General features: G+C 37.1%; 1 protein-coding gene across 2 annotated transcripts; it reads right to left on the bottom strand.

Moving 5' to 3' along the window:
* Positions 1-4,746: 4,746 nt before the first annotated feature.
* Positions 4,747-21,904, bottom strand: etnk1 (ethanolamine kinase 1). Of its 2 annotated transcripts, XM_048155939.1 has the most exons (8): positions 21,641-21,901; positions 17,270-17,529; positions 15,662-15,802; positions 14,540-14,682; positions 11,436-11,519; positions 11,149-11,309; positions 7,668-7,741; positions 4,747-7,578 (listed from the first exon to the last, which is right to left on the bottom strand). In XM_048155939.1, the coding sequence occupies exons 1-8, from the start codon at positions 21,785-21,787 to the stop codon at positions 7,506-7,508; spliced, it is 1,083 nt and encodes a 360-aa protein (XP_048011896.1). In that variant the 5' UTR covers positions 21,788-21,901; the 3' UTR covers positions 4,747-7,505. The 2 variants fall into 2 exon arrangements, with proteins under 2 accessions (XP_048011896.1, XP_048011897.1); XM_048155940.1 differs by lacking the exons at positions 4,747-7,578; positions 7,668-7,741 and adding an exon at positions 12,787-12,881 and having other exon boundaries at positions 11,172-11,309; positions 21,641-21,904.
* Between the last annotated feature and the right edge of the window lie 109 nt (positions 21,905-22,013).

The following is a 22,013-nucleotide window of genomic DNA, read 5'->3' as shown; positions in this document are numbered from 1 at the left end:
AAAATGCATCTGGATAGTATCAAACCACATTCATTTAAAGGGGCAGTTCACACAAAAATGAAATTTCAGTCATTATTTACTCACCCTCATGTTGTTCCAAAAACCTATGTGACTAAAAATGTCTGTTTTTTTCCATACAGTGAAAGTTTAATGGGGTCCAAATCCCATTGACTTTCACTGACAAAGCCTTTACACTTTTTGTTTTTCTTTACAATTTTTTGTTTTTTGTTTTAAAGGATTAGTTCACTTTCAAATAAAATTTTCCTGATAATTTACTCACCCCTATGTCATCCAAGATGTTCATGCTTTATTCAACTTACGGAACGAACGCGGTGCCAGTTCCGTTATTTTTTTCGTAAGTTGAATAGGGAAGGTGTCGGACATAAAGCATAAGCTTTTTGAAGAATACGGAAAACAGAAGAACGTGCAAGGTGATCATTTGTGTTTATTAAGCATATACAGTTGAATTTTTTTCGAAAATGACCAATTGTTTCGCTAGATAAGACCCTTATTCCTCGTCTGGCCCTTTGAAGCCCTTTGAAGCTGCACTGAAACTGTAATTTTGACCTTCAACCGTCTGGAGGCTATTGAAGTCCACAATAAGGAGAATAATCCTGGAATGTTTTCATCAAAAACCTTAATTTCTTTTCGACTGAAGAAAGAAAGACATGAATTATAATGCTTGGAAGAGCCAGGATATTTTTAAATATACCTCCGATTGTGTTCGTCTGAAAGAAGAAAGTCATATACACCTAGGATGGCTTGAGGGTGAGTAAATTATCAGGAAAATTGTATTTGAAAGTGAACTAATCCTTTAAGCCTTTACACTTAAAGGGATAGTTCACCCCAAAATTATAATTACCCCATGATTTACTCACCCTCAAGCCATCCTAGGTGTATATGACTTTCTTCTTTCAGACGAACACAATCAGAGGTATATTTAAAAATATCCTGGCTCTTCCAAGCATTATAATGGTGAATGGGGGATGTGTTATGAAGCCAAAAATAAATGCATCCATCCATCATAAATATAATCCATACAGCTCCAGGGGGTTAATAAAGGCCTTCTGAAGCGAAGTGATGGGTTTTGTAAGAAAAATATCCATATTTAAAACTTTATAAAGTACAATAACTAGCTTACGGCAGACGACCATACGCATACTGCATAAGTTTAGGCGCCTCTCGCCGTTTGAACAAATAGGGCTGGACAACATACACAAGCTCTTCTCTTATATCGAAATCCTCTGACATTTCTCTTTAAAATGTCTAATTTTAGACTTCTAATTTGTGACAAGTGTTTGGTTTTGCCCTCTGAGCTTCCGCATTCACCATTGAGTCATGCGTCGAGTCAGGGATTACTCTTCCACCGCAAAACGCCCAAGCTTGAAAGACCCAGGATATTTTTAAATATATCTCCTATTGTGTTCCTCAGAAAGAAAATGAGGGTGAGTAAATCATGGGATAATTTTCATTTTTGAGTGAACCTACCCTTTAATTACTGTTATACTGTTTTAAGGTAAAACACTACAGGCAAAACCCCACTTCAGTAACACTGACACCAAATGTTTTAGTTAAAAAAAAACTTTCTTTAGTATTTTTTCTGATTGATGGTGTGTTTAAAAAAAGAGATATACAAAATCCTCTTCTGTAAAAACCTTTAATACAGTGGGTACAGAAAGTATTCAGACCCCCTTAAATTTTTCACTCTTTGTTATATTGCAGCCATTTGCTAAAATCATTTAAGTTCATTTTTTTCCTCATTAATGTACACACAGCACCCCATATTGACAGAAAAACACAGAATTGTTGACATTTTTGCAGATTTATTAAAAAAGAATCACATGGTCCTAAGTATTCAGACCCTTTGCTGTGACACTCATATATTTAACTCAGGTGCTGTCCATTTCTTCTGATCATCCTTGAGATGGTTCTACACCTTCATTTCAGTCCAGCTGTGTTTGATTATACTGATTGGACTTGATTTGGAAAGCCACACACCTGTCTATATAAGACCTTACAGCTCACAGTGCATGTCAGAGCAAATGAGAATCATGAGGTCAAAGGAACTGCCTGAAGAGCTCAGAGACAGAATTGTGGCAAGGCACAGATCTGGCCAAGGTTACAAAAACATTTCTGCTGCACTTAAGGTTCCTAAGAGCACAGTGGCCTCCGTAATCCTTAAATGGAAGATGTTTGGGACGACCAGAACCCTTCCTAGAGCCGGCCGTCCGGCCAAACTGAGCTATCGGGGGAGAAGAGCCTTGGTGAGAGAGGTAAAGAAGAACCCAAAGATCACTGTGGCTGAGCTCCAGAGATGCAGTCGGGAGATGGGAGAAAGTTGTAGAAAGTCAACCATCACTGCCCAGTCGGGGCTTTATGGCAGAGTGGCCCGACGGAAGCCTCTCCTCAGTGCAAGACACGTGAAAGCCCGCATAGAGTTTGTTAAAAAAACCCTGAAGGACTCCAAAATGGTGAGAAATAAGATTCTCTGGTCTGATGAGACCAAGATAGAACTTTTTGGCCTTAATTCTAAGCAGTATGTGTGGAGAAAACCAGGCACTGCTCATTACCTGTCCAATACAGTCCCAACAGTGAAGCATGGTGATGGCAGCATCATGCTGTGAGGGTGTTTTTCAGCTGCAGGGACAGGACGACTGGTTGCAATCGAGGGGAAGATGAATGCAGCCAAGTACAGGGATATCCTGGATGAAAACCTTCTCCAGAGTGCTCAGGACCTCAGACTGGGCTGAAGGTTTTCCTTCCAACAAGACAATGACCCTAAGCACACAGCTAAAATAACGAAGGAGTGGCTTCACAACAACTCTGTGACTGTTCTTGAATGGCCCAGCCAGAGCCCTGACTTAAACCCAATTGAGCATCTCTGGAGAGACCTAAAAATGGCTGTCCACCAACGTTTACCATCCAACCTGACAGAACTGGGGAGGATCTGCAAGGAGGAATGCCAGAGGATCCCCAAATCCAGGTGTGAAAAACTTGTTGCATCTTTCCCAAAAAGACTCATGGCTGTATTAGATCAAAAGGGTGCTTCTACTAAATACTGAGCAAAGGGTCTGAATACTTAGGACCATGTGATATTTCAGTTTTTCTTTTTTAATAAATCTGCAAAAATGTCAACAATTCTGTGTTTTTCTGTCAATATGGGGTGCTGTGTGTACATTAATGAGGAAAAAAATTGACTTAACTGATTTTAGCAAATGGCTGCAATATAAAAAAGAGTGAAAAATTTAAGGGGGTCTGAATACTTTCCGTACCCACTGTATGTCTCAAAATTAAACAAGAATTTTGAACCAATCCAATGTTCAGATTTCTGTTCTGGAAATGCTTGCAAATGTGTGCATATTTAATTAGATAATGTCTCGTAAACATTACAATTGAGAAAACGATACAAAACGATTATATTAATGTACTGTGATTAATCAAGTGGGTAAGTATTGTGATCTAAATTTTTTACCCTAATTCACCTGTGGTGTCACAAATGCACATAATATGATTTAGTATTGACCCGGCCAGCCATTTTGTGATGTGTATAAATGCTTCTAGCCATAAACAAAACCATCTTCATTAATATCCTCAAAACATCTGATCAGCCTTGCAGCCTATTAAAGCCATCTCATTGTGAAGATACACGCATTAGCCTCGACAAGAGCTTCCATTAAACAATGAAAACTAATGAGGTTACAGTGAAATAAAACTAGATCGAGCAAGCTGAGTACAATTACCCCAAATATAAATATCCCCCCATGTTTAAAGAGCCATTAATCAGATAAAAATAGACTGAAGAAGTCTTTTGTGATTAACGAGGTGAGACTTGTGCTAATTACTGTTTCCTCCGCTTGTAATTAGGTTGGCACATCTAATCAAGATGAATGAACGCCCTGACCCGCTACACATTGTTTGCAGCTCACAAACCCAGCGGCTTTTACATCTTTATTCCTCAAACTGTATTATCATGACCTTGTCTCTATGAGACACGCTCCCATAACTGCGTATTGCTTTATTACACCCTCCTGCCGTGTGTTAAAAGAGATGCTGTGAATAAGAGCTTTGTCTGTTCCGTTCTGCCTACAGCTGCTTTTAAGCTTTTTCAGTCATTTAGTCCATGTCTACCACCTGTTGTGGAAAAAAAGCGGATGCATGAATAGATGTGTGTAGTGTGTGCATGGGCTTTTTGTTCGATGCATCTTGCTTTTAATAACGAAAAAGTGTAGAGAAGTTTGGGAATGCTGCAGGAAACTTGTCTTTTTGCTCATATTATTGTATGTAAATGAGGCACAAGAATCAACCGAAACGTCGATATGTTTTGCATCTCGCGCACTTGTAATTATTTCAGACAAGTGTTTATAATATGACCTTTGTAAAATGGAAATAAGTTGAGGCGTGAATACAGATATTGAATTTGGTAATTAATGCGGAGCTCTTGGTGGAAGTCGCTGGAGGGACTGGAACTAATTCAATTACAGTCTGAACTGGAGCGCCGTTATAATTATTTCTTTCTGAAACACTCTAGCAAAAAAAATAAAAAATGCGCCCCCCCCTCCCTCCCTCTCAATCTATTACTCAGTGTAACTTTCGTTATCATTTTTGAATTGCTCTTCATAAACATACTGAGCTATGTGTGCGCCTATCATTACACATCAACTAGGTGAATTGCATAAAATATTTTTCATGGCACAGTCTTTTACTTTTATGCAGAATGAGAAGTCAAGACAAGAAATGAGGCACGTGAACAGTAGAACTCGTAGATTTTTTATTTCTATTCAAATGATTTGAAACAGAATCTACAAATGCAACACTTCAGGATTTCATCCCCAGATTATTATTAAATCTACATAACAGTACTTCTGTTTAGAAAAAGAATATCTCTGTTTAGTTTTGCGCAATGAACATTGTTTAATAATAAGCAAAGATTTTCTTCGTTTGTTTACAGTTGTACATACACACCTACACTAAAAACCGCCAGCAGATGCTTGCATGAGGCAGTCCTATACATTATATGTTCACCAGAAGCACTTCATTGGCTGAAAGTTGGAACCACCCATCACTTCCAGTTTTATACAAATGCTAAAGAGTGCAAAGAAATCAGTTATAGAAGTGAGAAATTTCCCAATATTATGATGAACCTTTCTGGGTGTATTACTATAAAAAAAAAAGAAATAAAAATAAAAATGTAGCATTCTGTGTGGTCCTTGACAGTTCAAAAACGTGATCAAGGTGCAAACTTGACAGTTACAAAAGAACTGGCATAGAAAAAGAAGCATACTTTAAAATACAATAAACAACCCGAAGTTCACAGTTTCTAGTATTTACAGAATTGTATATGGTTGTTTGTGATATAGGCAAACTGACACAGGATATTGAGGTAAGTGAGGGTAGCCAGGCGGTGCGAAGGCAAGTCTCAGAGCTGAGGTTTGCACAAGAAAACTTCTTGGAATTCAAGGAAAATCTTGGTCACACTTTATATTACATTGCTCATGTGTACTGAGCAGCATCAGAAATTAACTGGAATTGATTCATTTCTTACATTTATGATGGCTATTCTTTTTCCCTAATATCATTTATGTCCATTTTATGTCCAATAATTAATAATTTAATTGAAATGGTCTAAACACAAGTAAATCAGCATATTATGAAAACAAATATTACACTGTTCAAAAGCTTGGGGTCAGTAAGATTTGCTTGGTTAGGTTTTTGAAAGAAGTCTCACCAATGCTGCATTTATTTGATCAAAAATACAGCACAAATTGAGAAAAATTATTTCAATTGAAAAGAGATGTTTTCTATTTTAATATATATCGTAAATGTAATTTATTCCTGTGATGGCAAAGCTGAATTTTCAGTGTCAATATTGAAGACAATTGTGCTGGTTAATATTTTTGTGAAAACCATGATCATTGTTTTTTCAGGATTCTTTGATGAATAGCAAAAAAGAACTGAATTTCTTTCAAAAAAAAAAAAAAAAATCTCAGTGACCCCAAACTTTTGAACAGCATTAGTGTATGTAATGATAAAAAAATATTTCTGTAAAGAAAAAAATTATTTACCACAACAGGGACGTTGTTTTCCACCACATTTTAAATTCTAGTACATTTTTGTCAATTTCTGGCATTTAGATTAATTTCTGACCTTGGTTCTGAGTAATATTAATTAAGTACTACGTCATTACTGTGCAGAGCGACTTGTGGAAACATATAAACTCTATTTACTATAGCAGTTCAGTTTAGTAACATGTGTAACAGGGACCCTGTAAAATAAAGTGTTACCAAAATCTCTACTCCCAACATGTGCGGTTAAAACTACGTCTTAAGCAGAAAGAGCGGCCCATCGCAAGATAAAGTGAGGACTGGTTTTGTTCTCAAAGCAGTCGGTTTGTGCAAAAAGGCCTGTCGTTTAGCTATGCGGACGGGGAGCATGAATACAAAAGCTTTAGTGCGTTCAGCAGGCGACGCCATCTTCATTAAGGCTTCCAAAAAATACATCCATTACAAAGAATTCACCGATACCTCCGAGAAAAAAGTGAGTGATCTCTTTACCGGCGCCATTTAAATAAGTACAAAATCCACCGTTTGAACTGTAAATATTACCACGTTATTTCTAATGTGGAAAAATATACTGTGCGTAATATACAAGCAAGAAATATCAGCACTTTGGTGTGGGCTTCAGATTAGCTACCGGCTCATTGTAGCCACGGCTACTGTGCATCTACCTTCTCCAAGCACCACGCTGAGAAAACAATGAGAAACATTATGAATGCGTTATACAGTGGTTCACAGTGAGAGGTTGAGGGAGGAATCGTCTGCCAGAAATGTACAACGAAGCTTCTATTGGTCCCTGAATTACACATCTTATACCACAGCTGTGCCAGGAACAACCCTCGTAGGAACAGGCAGGCCCAAAGTTTGCCGTTTAGACACAATCAGAGACTATGAATACAGTAAACCCAACAATATCTTACAGTACACCGATTTCTCCCCTTAAAAGTTGTGTAAACAAGCAGGAATGACCTTTAGGATGATAGTTAGTTGCTAAAAACAGACCCAGTGGGCCTCCTCTCTTGTCTTTTGATAATAATTGTTGTTGTCTGAGGTTCCCTGTCCTTGGAGGATGGGTATCTGGGGAGCTTTTCTTTATTTAAGATTCTCCCAGGCTCACTCTTCATATACATTGGCAAGTCAAGGCTCCAGAGTAAGCTATCTATATGTCAGTTGTTTGCTTCCTCAATTGGCAATATCATGAACTAGGGCACTGGGGTGACCCTCTCTCTCGATCGCCACATAAAAGCGAGGAGGAGGAGGACTTAGGTGCTTGGTTTTCTACAACACTAAACCAACTTTGAGTTCAGAAATGATTTTGGGGCTTATCTAAAATGACGTGTTCAGACAAGTAAGTGCAGTGTTCAGTCTACGAACTGAAGAGACCTCCAGCTAGTTCTTAAGTCCACCAGGGGGAGCCCTTCTCTAGAGTAGCGCAAGCCACGACCTGAGAGATTATTCTGGAAGGTGCAGTGAAGTCACCTCGGGTTTCATCTTGAAGTACTGGTTGAAACGGAGAACTGCATATCTGCGAAAGAAAATGTGGTGGAAAAGAGTGAGAATACATTTTTTGAACCTCGATTATGTGGATATTGTTGTTGAGAAGATAAAACTTACCCCAAGAAGTCAAAGTCAATGGTGGAGTACTGAGCCTGGATTAATGCCCACAGTCCCCAGAAGAAATGAGATGCCTGGGGAGAACGAAAACCAAACACCATGAGGAAAAAATGAAGAACTTTTCCTTTACTTTTTTCACAGAGGAAGAAATCGGGGTATTGACGGGTAAATCTAAAAAAGAAATGTCATATTGTATACCAAAAGAAAAAAGAAGAAATTATATTACTATATAATTTAATATAATAATTTTATAATTTAATATAATTTAATAAGAAATTATTAAATTATATTAATATATATATATATATATATCAGTGTTGTCATTGTTGACTAAAACTAAAAATGTTAAAAAATAATTTCCATTAACTGAAAAAATGTTTCGGTATTAGATGAAAAACTCTGATCAAATTAGAAATGTTGCATTGGCAACTAACTTAAAAATGACTAAAACTAAAATAAAAATAAATTAAAGTTAAAATATAAATGAATAAAAATGACATAACACACATTAGAAAATTAGTAAAACTTGAACATTAAAAAAATACTACAGTAATATATAAAAATAACTATATAAAACTCTATTTGTATATTTTTTATTAAGATTTTTGGTTTTAAAATATAGACATAATTATTAATATATATTTTTTTTTACTGGAATCAGTTCAACTTAAATTCAGTACAACAAACACTACCCTAATGTATTAATATTTTAGATTTTTTTTTTTTTAAATAATTTGTTCCCATTAAATCAATGAGTTTTTTTTTTTTGCACTGAGAAGAGGAGGTGGGCACTGCTTTAAAAATAATATCACAATGCACAAATCTTAATGTTCCTCCAAAAAGCAGGCTTCATTTAATAAAAACAACATTTTTTCTTAATGATTTCAGGGTAAAATGGGACTAAGAAATATTCTTGACTGGCATAGTGAGACTCTCCCTGACACTGGAGTTACTGTGACAGATTGTGTGTTGTATTGTTGCTTGGAAACATTTGACCCACGCCTTTCTAAGCAAAGACTGCTTCCTTTTAGTGGACCCATTAAAAAAGGAAAAAAGATAACTACATGGAAGTTATTTGTGTTGATTCTGGATCACTGACAGCAAAGTAAAAGCTTATAAAATGTGGCATATATATATAAAAGCCCCTCTGATGAGACTGAATCACTCCTGCCATCATGTGAGTAAAGATCACGGGTTTGCTGGCCTATAATAAAGTCTCTATCCTCAGTGTTTTTCGCTCAACTGCACAGAATAAATGTTTGTCTCTGCTAGAGTCAAGGGTCCTGAACCCCCTCAGACACTATCTCTGAGCATATTCAGACCATCTTTTATAAAACTCCATGTTTCCTGGCCTAGGCATGTGAAGATGGTGTGTAAACATCAAGGTGACGTACTAAAGCAAGAGCTTCGATGGGCACCACACACTCACATCCGTCTAAGATGACAAGTCCTTGGAATATATAGAGATATTATTTGGCAATACTGGTTAAATGAATTCAATGATATCATTATTTTATTTAAGTTTAAGTTTAGGACTGTATTTATTTAATCAAAAATGCAGTAAAAACAGTAATGGTGTGAAATATTATTATACATGTATATTTACAAGGACAGCAATAATCTAATTACTGATTAATATTCCTTTTATATTCCCATTTTACATGTTATAGAACATAGATCGATTAATAGCACACGTCCTTATGCCACGTCATCTGATGTTCCCTCCAGATTTTCAAGTATCAACATAAATATTTTGGGTTACGGCTGGGCGATATATCGCATGCGATTGACACGCGCATTTCGTCAGTAAAGCCGGTTCCCTGATTACCGCTAAATCGCCATCACCTGCTTTCAAATGGAGCTGCATTTAATAGACATAACCATAGTTCACTGACAAGCTACGCAATATCGCGTTCATTATCGCAGATGAATCGCCTTCGATAATGAACGCGATATTGCGCAGCTTGTCAGTGAACTACGGCTCTGGCTATTAAATGCCGCTCCATTTGAAAGCAGGTGATGGCGATTTAGCGGTAATCAGGGAACCGACTTTACTGACGAAATGCGCGTGACAATACCATGCGATATATCGCCCAGCCCTATTTTGGGTGTTTCATTTTTTTATTATGTTCAGCCGAAAGTATGTAACCTTCTTCCCCCATTCGTTCTGCAACTGTTTTAAAGATGTCGCCATCCTGTTCTTGCGGGCACTTCATAATATCCATTTCTTTCATAATTCTTAACATTACTATCGTTTCCTGCTAAGACCAAAAATGTGCTTTCTAGCTTGAAGCCAGGCTCTTTGCGTTTGCCGTCAAACGGTTGAACACTGCCATGTGTGTATATGTCCTGTTGCAAAATGCAGCGAACATGTCTGTACATGTCTATAATGCACTTCGATAATGTGACTAAAATAGGAATACTCCACTTTTTAATTCGGTTTGCGTTTACTCCGATCGTAAAAATCGTCACCCAAAATTACCTTTGTTTCACGTTATATCATTTAAATGATATAATATAGGTAGAATTTTAGATAATGTATACTGAACATTCATTTATGATTAATACAGGCATAAGCCAGCTGTCTTATTCAGATTTCCAAAAACCAAAAATTTCCAAAAAAAATAATTATAGTTTAATCTGTTTATGGCAGGTTAGTTTGTTTACATGATGCTTACATAATCAGAATATGCCCATATTCTGATTAATATCATTATATTCTTGGGCATCTCTTCAGTTTTCTCTGAGCTCTCAAATAAGGCCTCAGAAAAAGGAATCCAAAATGAAGGCAACAAACACTCGCATCCATTCACTAAGCCTCACCTCACATTCCTCTAGCATTTGTTTTAGCATCTCTCAAGGTCCCTCTCAGAGACAGAGAGAGAAAATGGTGCCTCTCTCAGTTTTATTCGCCAGTTTTCTTTGCAGAGATCCAGAGGATACATTTTTTCTTTGAGGGCTTTTTTCCCTCTTCTTCCCCTGACAGACTGGAAATTAAAAAATGTCTGCTCTGCTTTTAACACATCTACTGATCACAAAAGACTGAACTGCAAGAGTAAACTGGATTTTCAATTAGTTTTCCTCACTGAAGTAAATATCATCATCAAGAAAGGACTGAAGAGCAGGTGTGCAACTCGATCGTCAAAGAATGACCTGCACGCACACAAACACCCAGAGGTCCTCTCATTAGATGCTTGTGAATCTCTAAAAAGGTGGGCAGAATGTCAAGGCTCCTTCTCTGACTACTTGCAATCACTATTCATACCTTTGTCTACTTTCAATCGTCACTCTAATACAGACGATCTACCTGCTAAATAGTTAAACTGCTCACGATGTTCCAGTTTACTTTGTAAAATGCTGGCATTAAAGAAAGTAATTAAATTGAAAAAACAAAAGCCTGATGTTTAGTTTGGCAGCGTGCAGATGGATCAAAATGCGTCACAATTCCAGACCGTGGCGGATAAATCCAGTTTCAACTCACCAAGGCGAAGCGGTTGACTTGCACGTAAAGGACCTCCACTTCAGTATTAGAGACCTGTTTGCCCTGTGATTTGTACTCCTTGTAGGCCTCCAGATAGGCTCGGAGCCACTGCAACTGGAGCTCTCGACTAGGATAAAGGGTGTAGTCCACCTCATTCAGACCTGTCAATCACAAAAAGCCCACACCCACCACCATTCACATTATATCTTTGAATCACGGTTAAGCAGGGTTTTTTTTCTCTTGTACAAGTGCCCAAAATGACTTAATTTTTGGTCTTATCGCATTACCTGCAAATTCATTGAAGTGATTCCCAATGTCAAAGGCTTGGTAATTGTACCCAGCATATTCGTAGTCAATGAATTTGACATTTCCTGCAGGAGGGGAAACAAATGAGATTTTGTTTAGAAAAGCACACGGGCATTGTCTTCTTAACCCTTGTTCTTTTTTACTGTAACAATCTATTGCCTGTATTAGCAAACCAACACTACATGGACATTTTCTGCTATTTAAATGACTCAAATCACATCTGGGAAAAGGAGTAAGGATTTGCATTCTGGTGCAAGACAAGAAAGAATAAACAAATGACAGAAGATGAACAAGACATGGGGACAGATGTCATGCACTCATAGCATGTATGTAGGGGAAAAAAATAGCATGCTAGATTTGGGTGATTCTTCAATTAGGGACACTTTGAAGAGCGAAGTTTCATTTCATTTAAAAAAAATGTCACATCCAGTAATCCCGATCAAGTACTGATCAAGGCTATTGGAGGTTTTTGATTTTGTGTTTTGGACAAAAACATGTACATACAGTTCAGGTTTAGGGATAATTGAAAAAAATTATATTTCGATACAATTTATAACTAAAATTTCCTGTGTTATTAATATAAAAGTGTATCTTATTAATGAATCACCCATTTACATGAGTCTGCTGAGAGGAAAAGTGAAAAACTTGCAATCAGTTTTCATTTTGGGAATTGTGCATTATCAGAATCATTATTAATTTTAGGATATTTACAAATGAAAACAAACAATAATTCCGACTCGATTACAAATTATTAAGAAAGTGAGCAGAGCCATTGCAAATTTTTGACCTTTTCCAGGAAATCTTGTGGCTGGTAAAAGAAAGAGCGCCTTGCGCAAACAGTCTTCTGTAAAACAGTGAAAGTAAAAAAAGAGTAAAATAAAGCAAAAAAAAAATGGAAAAACCATTCAGGGTTAGAGAAAAGTTTACAACTTTAGAAAATGCTAAACGAAAAAATGGGAGACGGCTGTACTGTAAGACCAGGGCTGGAAGGACAGAGGAGGCAAAGGAGAGAAAATGGGCAACGTCGCCATCTAGTGGCACATAGTCTGTATAGCAGTGGTCTAGCAAGCAATGACTTGATTGGTCATGTGATGTAAAGAGTGTTGAATTCAGAATACAAAGCCTTACTCCTCTCGTTCTACGTATGTGTAATGTATTATTGGTTAAATCACTGCCTGGTCTGTTACATGTAACATTAGTGCACCTAATGTGTGTTTGACTTTATGTGGCCTTGCATTCCCAGTGCTCTAGAGCTTATGGTGTGTAGAAAAAAGTTTGATTGACATTGGACAGAAGTGTTGGTCTACAGAAAGAGACACGTGAGGTGGTTACCGGACCCGGTGGCGTCCTAGCGGGACACACTGAACACCTCCAGTCAGTGGCTATAGCCCTGTGCAGCAGATGAAGAGATTTGGGCAAACTCACATCTGTCACAGAACACACACAGCTTCACTGCAGAGAGGCCATTGGGCACCTCCCCCTTTAAGAACAAACACGGCTCATCTCATAAACGCACACCCCCACCACACAGCATCCCCATTGGTCGATTAGCCATCCAATGAGGCCCCAAGTTTTACTGGCTCTATGCAAATGCCACGATGGCTTCCTGTGCAGGTTGAGCCTGTGGGACTCTCAAACTTGAGTGTCAACAATAGGCATGAAAAACAAAAACAAATACGGTCTCGGAAAGCAGGGCTATATTGCGTAACGCTCCCGCTCTCGCTTTCTATAGGTCTCGGCGGGAAGGGGAGGGGGCTGAGAGTGCAGGGTTGTCAAAAACTTAAACATTTTACAGTGAAAACTTCCTCTCACCCCTCGGTCTGCGTGTTAAAAGCGAGTTGGAGGAAGTGGCTTGGCTTTTTTTCTGAAAACAGAGCCTCCTTCCTCTCTCAAAATTCAAATACAAACAAGTGCCCAAGGTCGTAGTTGCCCCCAAGCCCTGTTCTCGAAGCAGATTTCCATGACCCGATCGCTAATCGCTTCTTGTGAATTATTTACTGCTCCAAGAACAGTTTTTAGGGGCAACTGATACCTTTAGGGCAACTGATACGTGCTGGTTATAATCGGTTTGACCGCCTCAAAAGAAAAAAAAAAAAAAAAAGGTGAGAGACAGGAACTATACGTTCTCACACTACTGCTGTGGCAGAGCAGCCATTTTCTCATGCTCATATTCTTCCATGTGGGTCATTCCTGTTATGCTGATTATTTTAGTGTCCCCGTCATATATGTCCTGATATATAGGGTAAAATATAAAGCCCATTTTATGGTCAGAATTAAGTATTAAGTTACATTAATAATGTAATAATTTAAATTTATTTCATTTATTTTTTAATAGTAATTATATACACATTTTATTATTTATAGTTATAAATAGAATTTATTATATAACAGTTTTAATATAGTTTTAACACTTGAGAGCTTGACAAAAATGTCAACATCCACTGAAACCAAATTGAAATTATTGCATTGCAATTGTTTTTTCCTTGTCTAATTTACATGTTTTAGATAAACCTTGTTTTACTAAATGTAAAAACGTGGTTAAAAGTCATCAAATGGCTTATTTTAGCTTTTATTTTCCTTCCTGTTTTTTTTTTCTTCTTCTTGCCATTGTATAAATAAAGCTGAAGTGCATAAGCCTGACCAGAGCATATTTATGAAAGTCAAGTATAGAGTTTTATACTTCCTAATTTCATAATTAAATTCACAGAAATGAAAGTTCTGCATAACAGGAATGACCGGAGTCTCACTCTCACTCTCCATCCCGTGGCTCAGGTAGCGCAGACAGTCGCCAGCCTCTACATCATGAAGATAGTAAACAGCATCACAGCAACATTCCCCAGAGCAAACAAAAACACACTTTTTGCTTTTGATTTTCAAGAACAGAAAACACATTTATGGAAACCAGTGGATTCTCCTGATCCCTTGATGAAATTGGATGAGAATGTAATATTACCATCCTTTAGGAAAGCTCATCCATGCTATATTTCAGAGGTGAAAACACTTAATTTAAGCCTACCTTAGGCAGGGGGGGTTGGGGAAACAAACGCTGTGGCTGAAGGAAGCTGGTGGGGTTTGTTGGACTCACCTTCCTTTTGGTTGTAGATGATGTTCTTACAGAGCAGATCGTTGTGACAGAGAACGACTGGGGAACCCAGTTTAGAAAGGCTCTGCTGAAGCCAGATCATCTCGTCTCTAAGACATGCGGAGCTGGGCACCTCACTGTTCAGCCTGGGAACAAATGACACATACATGCATTCAGAAAACACAAACGCGCTTTTGTGTTCCAGTGTGATTCAATTAAGGCACATTGTACCCATATCTGCCTTACTCAGTCAGATAAAGATCATAAAAACCTTCATTTCCGTTACTGATGCCAAACTACTTCAAAATATGAGTGCAAAAGTATTGTCTATAAATAGTAAGGTAACCACAGAAACACTGTATGGGCATGTAATATGTTGTTACAGGTTGTTGCACAATAACTGATGGCGCCTTAACTTTTTAATCCAACACTAAATTCAAGCCTACCTGAACTATTTATATTGCTCAAACTTTACTTGGACAAACACCCTAGCAACCTACATAGCAATGTGGTAAAAAAAAAAAAAAAAAAAACACTCCATGTCCCAGTTTTGCAGTTTCGTACAAGCATTTCCTTCAGACAATGTACAAATTTAGTTGCATCTGCATTTATGGCTATTTACCAACATTAGAGAGGCAATGACTTTAAGAATATTTAAATCTAATCATAAAACATTATTTCAGAACAGCCTAATTGCCTTTTAATTGTTTTATTATTAAAAATGTCATACATGTTCATATTGTTTTATAATTTATCCTTTTTCGTCTCATGTAAAGCACCTTGAGAAGCTAACTTTAAAAGGAGTTATATTAAAAATATTATTATTATTAAAGAGTATTTCTGCTAAATGAATTTGTAGAAATTAAAATTTGACAATTTTTTAATGTGTTGTTCTGAACTTGCACCTGTACAAACATGGATCCGTGCCAGGATGAATCATGTCATTTAGCATTGTGAGGATTCTCAAACCACAAGCAAATGAATTTGAGATCTGAATCTACTTGTATTGACAGCTTCTGTATCTCCAAGACGTTATACCTAAGGGTTTTACTCTACATGTTCTGCTTTGCTAAACAACATCAAAGCATACCAAAACATGGTGCAATCCTTAAATTTAAAGCTCACCTCTGGTCCATCTCAGGGTCCTCGAAGTGTGTAGGAACAAGAGAAAAGTACTTGCTCATTCTCAGCCAGAGGTCTGACTGGGGCACCCAGCCATTGTGGGCATGTATGGCATGATATTTTGCCAACTGCCTTGCAATGTTCCTGTAAACAAATAAAATCAGTTTATTTTCAGGTTTAGACTAAATGTTCATTTTTGAACCCTACAGTATGTAATACTTACAAACCGTTCAAAAGTTTGGGGTTGGTAAAAATTGTTCGCTTTTGAAAGAAGTCTCTAATGCTCACCCGCCATGGCTGCATTTATTAGATGAAAAATACAGTGAAAACAGTAATATTGTAAAAAATATTATTACAATTAAAAAAAAAAAAAACTTTTTTACTTTAATAGATTTTAAAATGTAATTTATTCCTCTGATGGCAAAGCTGAATTTTTACTAGCCAGTCTTCAGTGTCACATGATCCTTCAGAAATCATTGATTTGGTGCTTATGAAACCTTTCTTATTATTATTAATGTTGAAAACAGTTGTGCTGCTCAAGAGAAATTTCAAAAGAACGTTTATTTGAAATAGAAATATTTTGTAACATTATAAATGTCTCTTTTGGTCAATTTAAAGGGTTAGTTCACCCAAAAATGAAAATTCTGTCATTATTTACTCACCCTCATGTCGTACCAAACCCGTAAGACCTTCGTTCATCTTCAGAACACAAGATATTTTTGGTGAAATCCAAGAGATTTCTGTCTGTCCATAGACAGCAATTTAACCACCACTTTCAAGGTCCAGAAACGTACTAAAGACATCGTTAAAATAGTCCACGTGAGTGCCGTGGTTCAACCTTAATTTTATAAAGCGACGAGAATACTTTTTGTGTGCAAAAACAATACAAAAATAATGACTTTATTCAGGTTCTATTCCGGGTTCTACGTCAGAACGCCGGCTCAGTATTTTTGTTTTGTTTTTGCACACAAAAAATATTCTCGTCGCTTCATAACATTAAGGTTGAACCACAGCAGTCACATGGACTATTTTAACGATGTCTTTAGTACCTTTCTGGACCTTGAAAGTGGTGGTTAAATTGCTGTCTATGGACAGACAGAAATCTCTTAGATTTCATCAAAAATATCTTAATTTGTGTTCCGAAGATGAACAAAGTTCTTACAGGTTTGGGACGACATGAGGGTGAGTCATTAATGACAGAATTTTCATTTTTGGGTGAACTAACCCTTTAATGCATCCTTGTTGAATAAAAGTTTTTGTTTTTTTTTACTAACCCCAAACTTTTGAACAGTATAGTGCATTTAAAATAGTTTAACTGCCAACATTTTATCACGTCATCACCCTGCTAACACAGTAGCCTTGTTCTCTCTCAGCTGTCTGAGACCTGACACGTATTGGCGGGAGGCCTGGGTCAGTGTGTGAGAGAGAGTGCAGTGCGTCATTCATGTCTTAAGGGATTACTGGGTAAGGTTTGGGGTTCTGTGACAACTGTCTGGCTAGTTGGAGGTCAACGCCGGTGTCTCCATCTCCGTCACGCCATCCTGAATCAATTAGCTCAGTATTATGAGGGATGATCTGATGATCAGCCCACTTGAACATGTAGTTTCTAACCTGAAGATGGCAGGGCTGCGGATGTGCTCGGGCTCCAGGGCCACACCCTGCAGAAACTCATAGCACAGGCCGTTGTTGAAGGTGCAGTAGAGTCGCGGAGCGCACCGGTGTGCCTGCAGGACACGGAAGCTCTTCACTTCGTTTTCACGGTCCACAAACAGTTCCGTCTTGTTCCCGTAGACCCGTACCAGGACTACTTCCTGCATGGACCCGCCGACGTAACAGCCAATCAGCTTGTTTGTGATGCCATCAGTGAAAAACTGCAGAAAGAGGAAGAAAGAAGTGAAGAGGTTATCATTTTTAGCTCCTTAAGATGGTTTGAGGTTAAACTTTAGTGATGCTTCACATTAAAAGACTCTTTGTTGGGATCAGCATCACATGCCTCGTGTTCCTTTTCGGTTTCTCGGCACTTGATCAGCTGAAGAGAAACCTTATATTTATAAGTATACAAAAAGAGGAAACATCAAGCTCAACATAACCAAAACAACAAAAAAAAATGTTTACTTTTAGTTTATTTAGGATTAAAACCAGCACAAAAGAAGGTGCATTCAGTGTGACAGAGCTGAACAAATTTACATTGTCTACTAATGGAGCGTTTGGGACGCCAAGCATTCCAGACCACAATCATCTGTACTATATGGGATTGACTGGCAGTGGGCGGAACGTCAGGAATTTGATTTCTGCCAGGGTCAGAGCCTGGCATGTGCTGAGCACTCAATTTTGTTTCAAAGTTGATGAAAACAACCCAATACATATCTAGTTTCCCTCCCACATGCGAGCGACGTGACACACCCCTACCAACTTTGTTTATACAAGGAAACACTGTTCAGCACCTCAGGCTAAACAGTGTTCAGTTTGCAAGAATATTATTACAGACTGCTGACTTTTCATCCGGATGGAGGCTTCGGATGTGCGGGTTTACACTGTAATGGGGAAGTGAGTTCATTTGTGGTTTATTTGTAGCTTAAAGTGACAGATAACTTCAAAATGAAAATTCTGTCATCCTTTACTCACCTTCATGTCACTCAAAAACCTTTATGACCGAAGGATTTGTATTATATTTTGAAGAACATCTTTAGTGTTTTCACACAGTGAAGATCAATGTTGTTTGGATGCTCTTCAAAATCCCTTGAGCACCAAAGAAGTTTCGAGGCAAAGTCATTGTATGACCAATAAAGCACCAACTACATCATGGAAATTTCCACAATCCAAAATGCAGAGGAAGTTCGATCCAATGTCATTACTAAACACTTGAAAAACTTGATTCAAGGTGTCTCCCCTGGTGCACAGTTAAAGAAAGCATTCCTATCTCCACAGTCCTCAACAACACCAAGGAGACGGAAACCTGAACCGTCACATTGAGCATTGTTATCGCTGTGGTCAATAGTCAATAGATGCAGGTTCCGTAATCAGTGAAACTGACTTAATAAGCTTCCAAGAAACTACTTGAGAAGCTGCTTGTCTGGAAAGACCAAAAACTTCTAGGAGAATGAGAAGTCATATGAAATGTATTTGTTCTTGGAAAACTCCTTCACTGTACTCCTGAGTCCACCCATCTCAGGTTAATCAATCTTGTATGAACGCAGAGCACTCTGAGCTGCACAAAGCAGTGTAATGTCACCGTCACAGCCGTCTTTCTGTGTCGACTGTAAGCACACACCTACTAGTGATACAGTAACTTCACTGGATAGCAAACAAATGCCTTTACTTTGACTATCCTACATAAATATTGACTTCGACCCATTTTAGAAATGAGGAATGCTGTATGACCATAATGCACTGCTGTGGGAAGAAAATCCTAAAATAGCTTCCTCATACTTCATACATTTATCATGTCAAACTGTAAGAACAGTAAATGACATTAAACAGGGTTTTTCAAAACCAAAGGACCCACCGATTCTCATCGAAAGCACATTAAACTATATCACTTTATAATAACTTTCATTAAAAACATTACCTAGCATTACTATGTTATATCATTTTTAAGAAATCATTAACTAATGGTTATTCAAAAGCTTTTTTTAAATGTTGGTAACACTTTATTTTAGTGTCCTTGATACATGTAGTTACTATAATATTTACCACAAATTGAGCATAATTACATGCAACTAACCCTAAACCACACCCAAATGTGGTTAATACATGTAGTTACGTATTATTACTCAATACTTAAATGTTTAATTACACTGTAATGAACACCATAAAATAAAGTGTAACCAAAGTGTTGTATACATACATTTCCAGTGCATTCAGGCCTCATTAATTGGTTCTAGTACCTAATAAGTAATAGCAAAGCTATTTAGCAAATATAGCAAATATTTATATTTAAAAATTACTTTTTATCTCACAATTCTGACTTTTTTTTCTCACAATTGTGAGACATAAACAATTGCGAAGTATAATATCTGATTTGCGAAATATAAACTCGCAATTCTGAGATATAGTCGCAAGTCAGAATTTCGAGATATAAATAATAAAAATAAGTTTTTTCTTGCAATTGCGAGTTTATATCTGGTCATTTTGACTTTTTATTCTCATAGTTGTGCTTTATATCCCTCAATTCTGACCTTTTTTTCAGAATTGTGCTTTATATCCCTCAATTCTGACTTTTCTCTCACAATTGTGAGACATAAACAATTGCGAAGTATAATATCTGATTTGCGAAATATAAACTCGCAATTCTGAGATATAGTCGCAAGTCAGAATTTCGAGATATAAATAATAAAAATAAGTTTTTTCTTGCAATTGCGAGTTTATATCTGGTCATTTTGACTTTTTATTCTCATAGTTGTGCTTTATATCCCTCAATTCTGACCTTTTTTTCAGAATTGTGCTTTATATCCCTCAATTCTGACTTTTCTCTCACAATTGTGAGACATAAACAATTGCGAAGTATAATATCTGATTTGCGAAATATAAACTCGCAATTCTGAGATATAGTCGCAGGTCAAAATTTCGAGATATAAATAATAAAAATACGTTTTTTCTTGCAATTGCGAGTTTATATCTGGTCATTTTGACTTTTTATTCTCATAGTTGTGCTTTATATCCCTCAATTCTGACCTTCTTTTCAGAATTGTGCTTTATATCCCTTAATTCTGACTTTTTTTCTCACAATTGTGAGACATAAACAATTGCGAAGTATAATATCTGATTTGCGAAATATAAACTCGCAATTCTGAGATATAGTTGCAAGTCAGAATTGCGAGATATAAATATTAAAAGTAAGGTTTTTTTCTTGCAATTGCAAGTTTATATCTTGTAATTTTAACTTTTTTTCTCACAATTGTGCTTTATATCCTTCAATTCTGACTTTTTTTCTCACAATTGTGAGACATAAACAATTGCGAAGTATAATATCTAATTTCCGAAATATAAACTCGCAATTCTGAGATATAGTCGCAGATCAAAATTTCGAGATATAAATAATAAAAAATTGCGATTGCGAGTTTATATCTCGTAATTTCAACTTTTTTTCTTGCAATTGTAAGTTTATATCCCACAATTCTGAATTCTGATTTTTTCCTTTCAAGTCATAATTGCGAGATATAAACTCAGAATGTCAGAATTGTGAGCTGAACTCACAAAAAAAAGGTCAAAAAATGCGAGATATTTTAGAAAATGCAATTTTGACTATATTTTTTTAGAATTGCGAGGTTATATCTCACAATTCTTACTTTATAACTCGCAACTGCATTTTTATATCTCACAATTCTGAGGGAAAAAAAGTCAGAACTTTGAGAGAAAAAGTTGTAATTACATTTTTTATTTTATTTTTTGGCGGAAACAAGCTTCCAGAAGAATAGTAAACTAGTATGTGATGAATAAGTACTAGTGGCTAACTAAAAAAATATACTAATCACTACTGGAATACTTAATACAGTAATTTATTAAGTAGTACTAACATAAAAATAGATACTAAGTAGATTAAAGGAATAATTACCTTAGTTAAAAGTAACAAATAAAAAATTCAACGCACAAATTCCAAGAATCCACCACCCACCATCTTCCCTTTGAAATTTTGCTTTATCTTTATCACCGTTGCTGTAATTTTCACTGCAATTGTAATGGTGCAATAAACACTTTGTAGCATGCATGCAATAGCTATATAGTTTAATGAATGAGCGTTACAACATTAACGCTTTGACAGCTCGCATTGGCTGCAGTGCCTCTGCTTAGCGCCATGGTGCAGACTGGGTCTATCTGGTGACGCAGCTCCGGATTTCAAGGCGCAACACGCTTAACTTCGCTTTTTTGCATTATATAAGACGTTAAACGAGCTGCTGTCAGCACATGCCGACTTTCTGCTTTAGTTAGGGTCGGCGTGCGACCACCCGAATTGTAAGAGACGACAAAAGACACGAGAATTACCTTCATTTTGACCTCAGAAGGTTTCCAGTGGGGTCTGAGCGTCTTGACGAGTTTCAGCGCTCCGGCTCTGTAATCGTGCTCATCTACAGTCACGTCTAATTTAGGAACCTCCGGTGCGCCATCTGGGACATGGATGTAATTGGCCATTGCTGTAAATGCTCGCTGTTGCTGCTCTGAGACGAGGAAGGTTCAATGAATGCGATAATGTAAAGCAGGGTGCGGATTTAAGCTCAGGTTCTGCACGGATACGCCTCCAGTGGTGCTGTTCGATTCGCGAGTCAATCGTTCTTTTCAGTCGGATCTTTATCACAATTCAACTGAACCGATTCCCAAATGTGAAAATTGTTCATATTGTTCCAAACTTTTTTATGTA

The sequence above is a fragment of the Megalobrama amblycephala genome, linkage group LG14, assembly GCF_018812025.1.
Source record: "Megalobrama amblycephala isolate DHTTF-2021 linkage group LG14, ASM1881202v1, whole genome shotgun sequence".
In the NCBI taxonomy this organism is placed as follows: domain Eukaryota; kingdom Metazoa; phylum Chordata; class Actinopteri; order Cypriniformes; family Xenocyprididae; genus Megalobrama; species Megalobrama amblycephala.
This window is presented reverse-complemented; position numbering and strand designations above follow the sequence as displayed.

Excerpts from the sequence above, each read along its gene's own strand:
- etnk1 (XM_048155939.1), bottom strand. The coding sequence starts at position 21,787 with ATGGCCAATTACATCCATGTCCCAGATGGCGCACCGGAGGTTCCTAAA. Across the intron at positions 17,530-21,640 it reads CTTCTGAGGTCAAAATGAAG|TTTTTCACTGATGGCATCAC; the intron begins GTAATTCTCGTG and ends CTCTTTCTGCAG. Across the intron at positions 11,520-14,539 it reads CATCTACAACCAAAAGGAAG|GAAATGTCAAATTCATTGAC; the intron begins GTGAGTCCAACA and ends CCCCTCCTGCAG.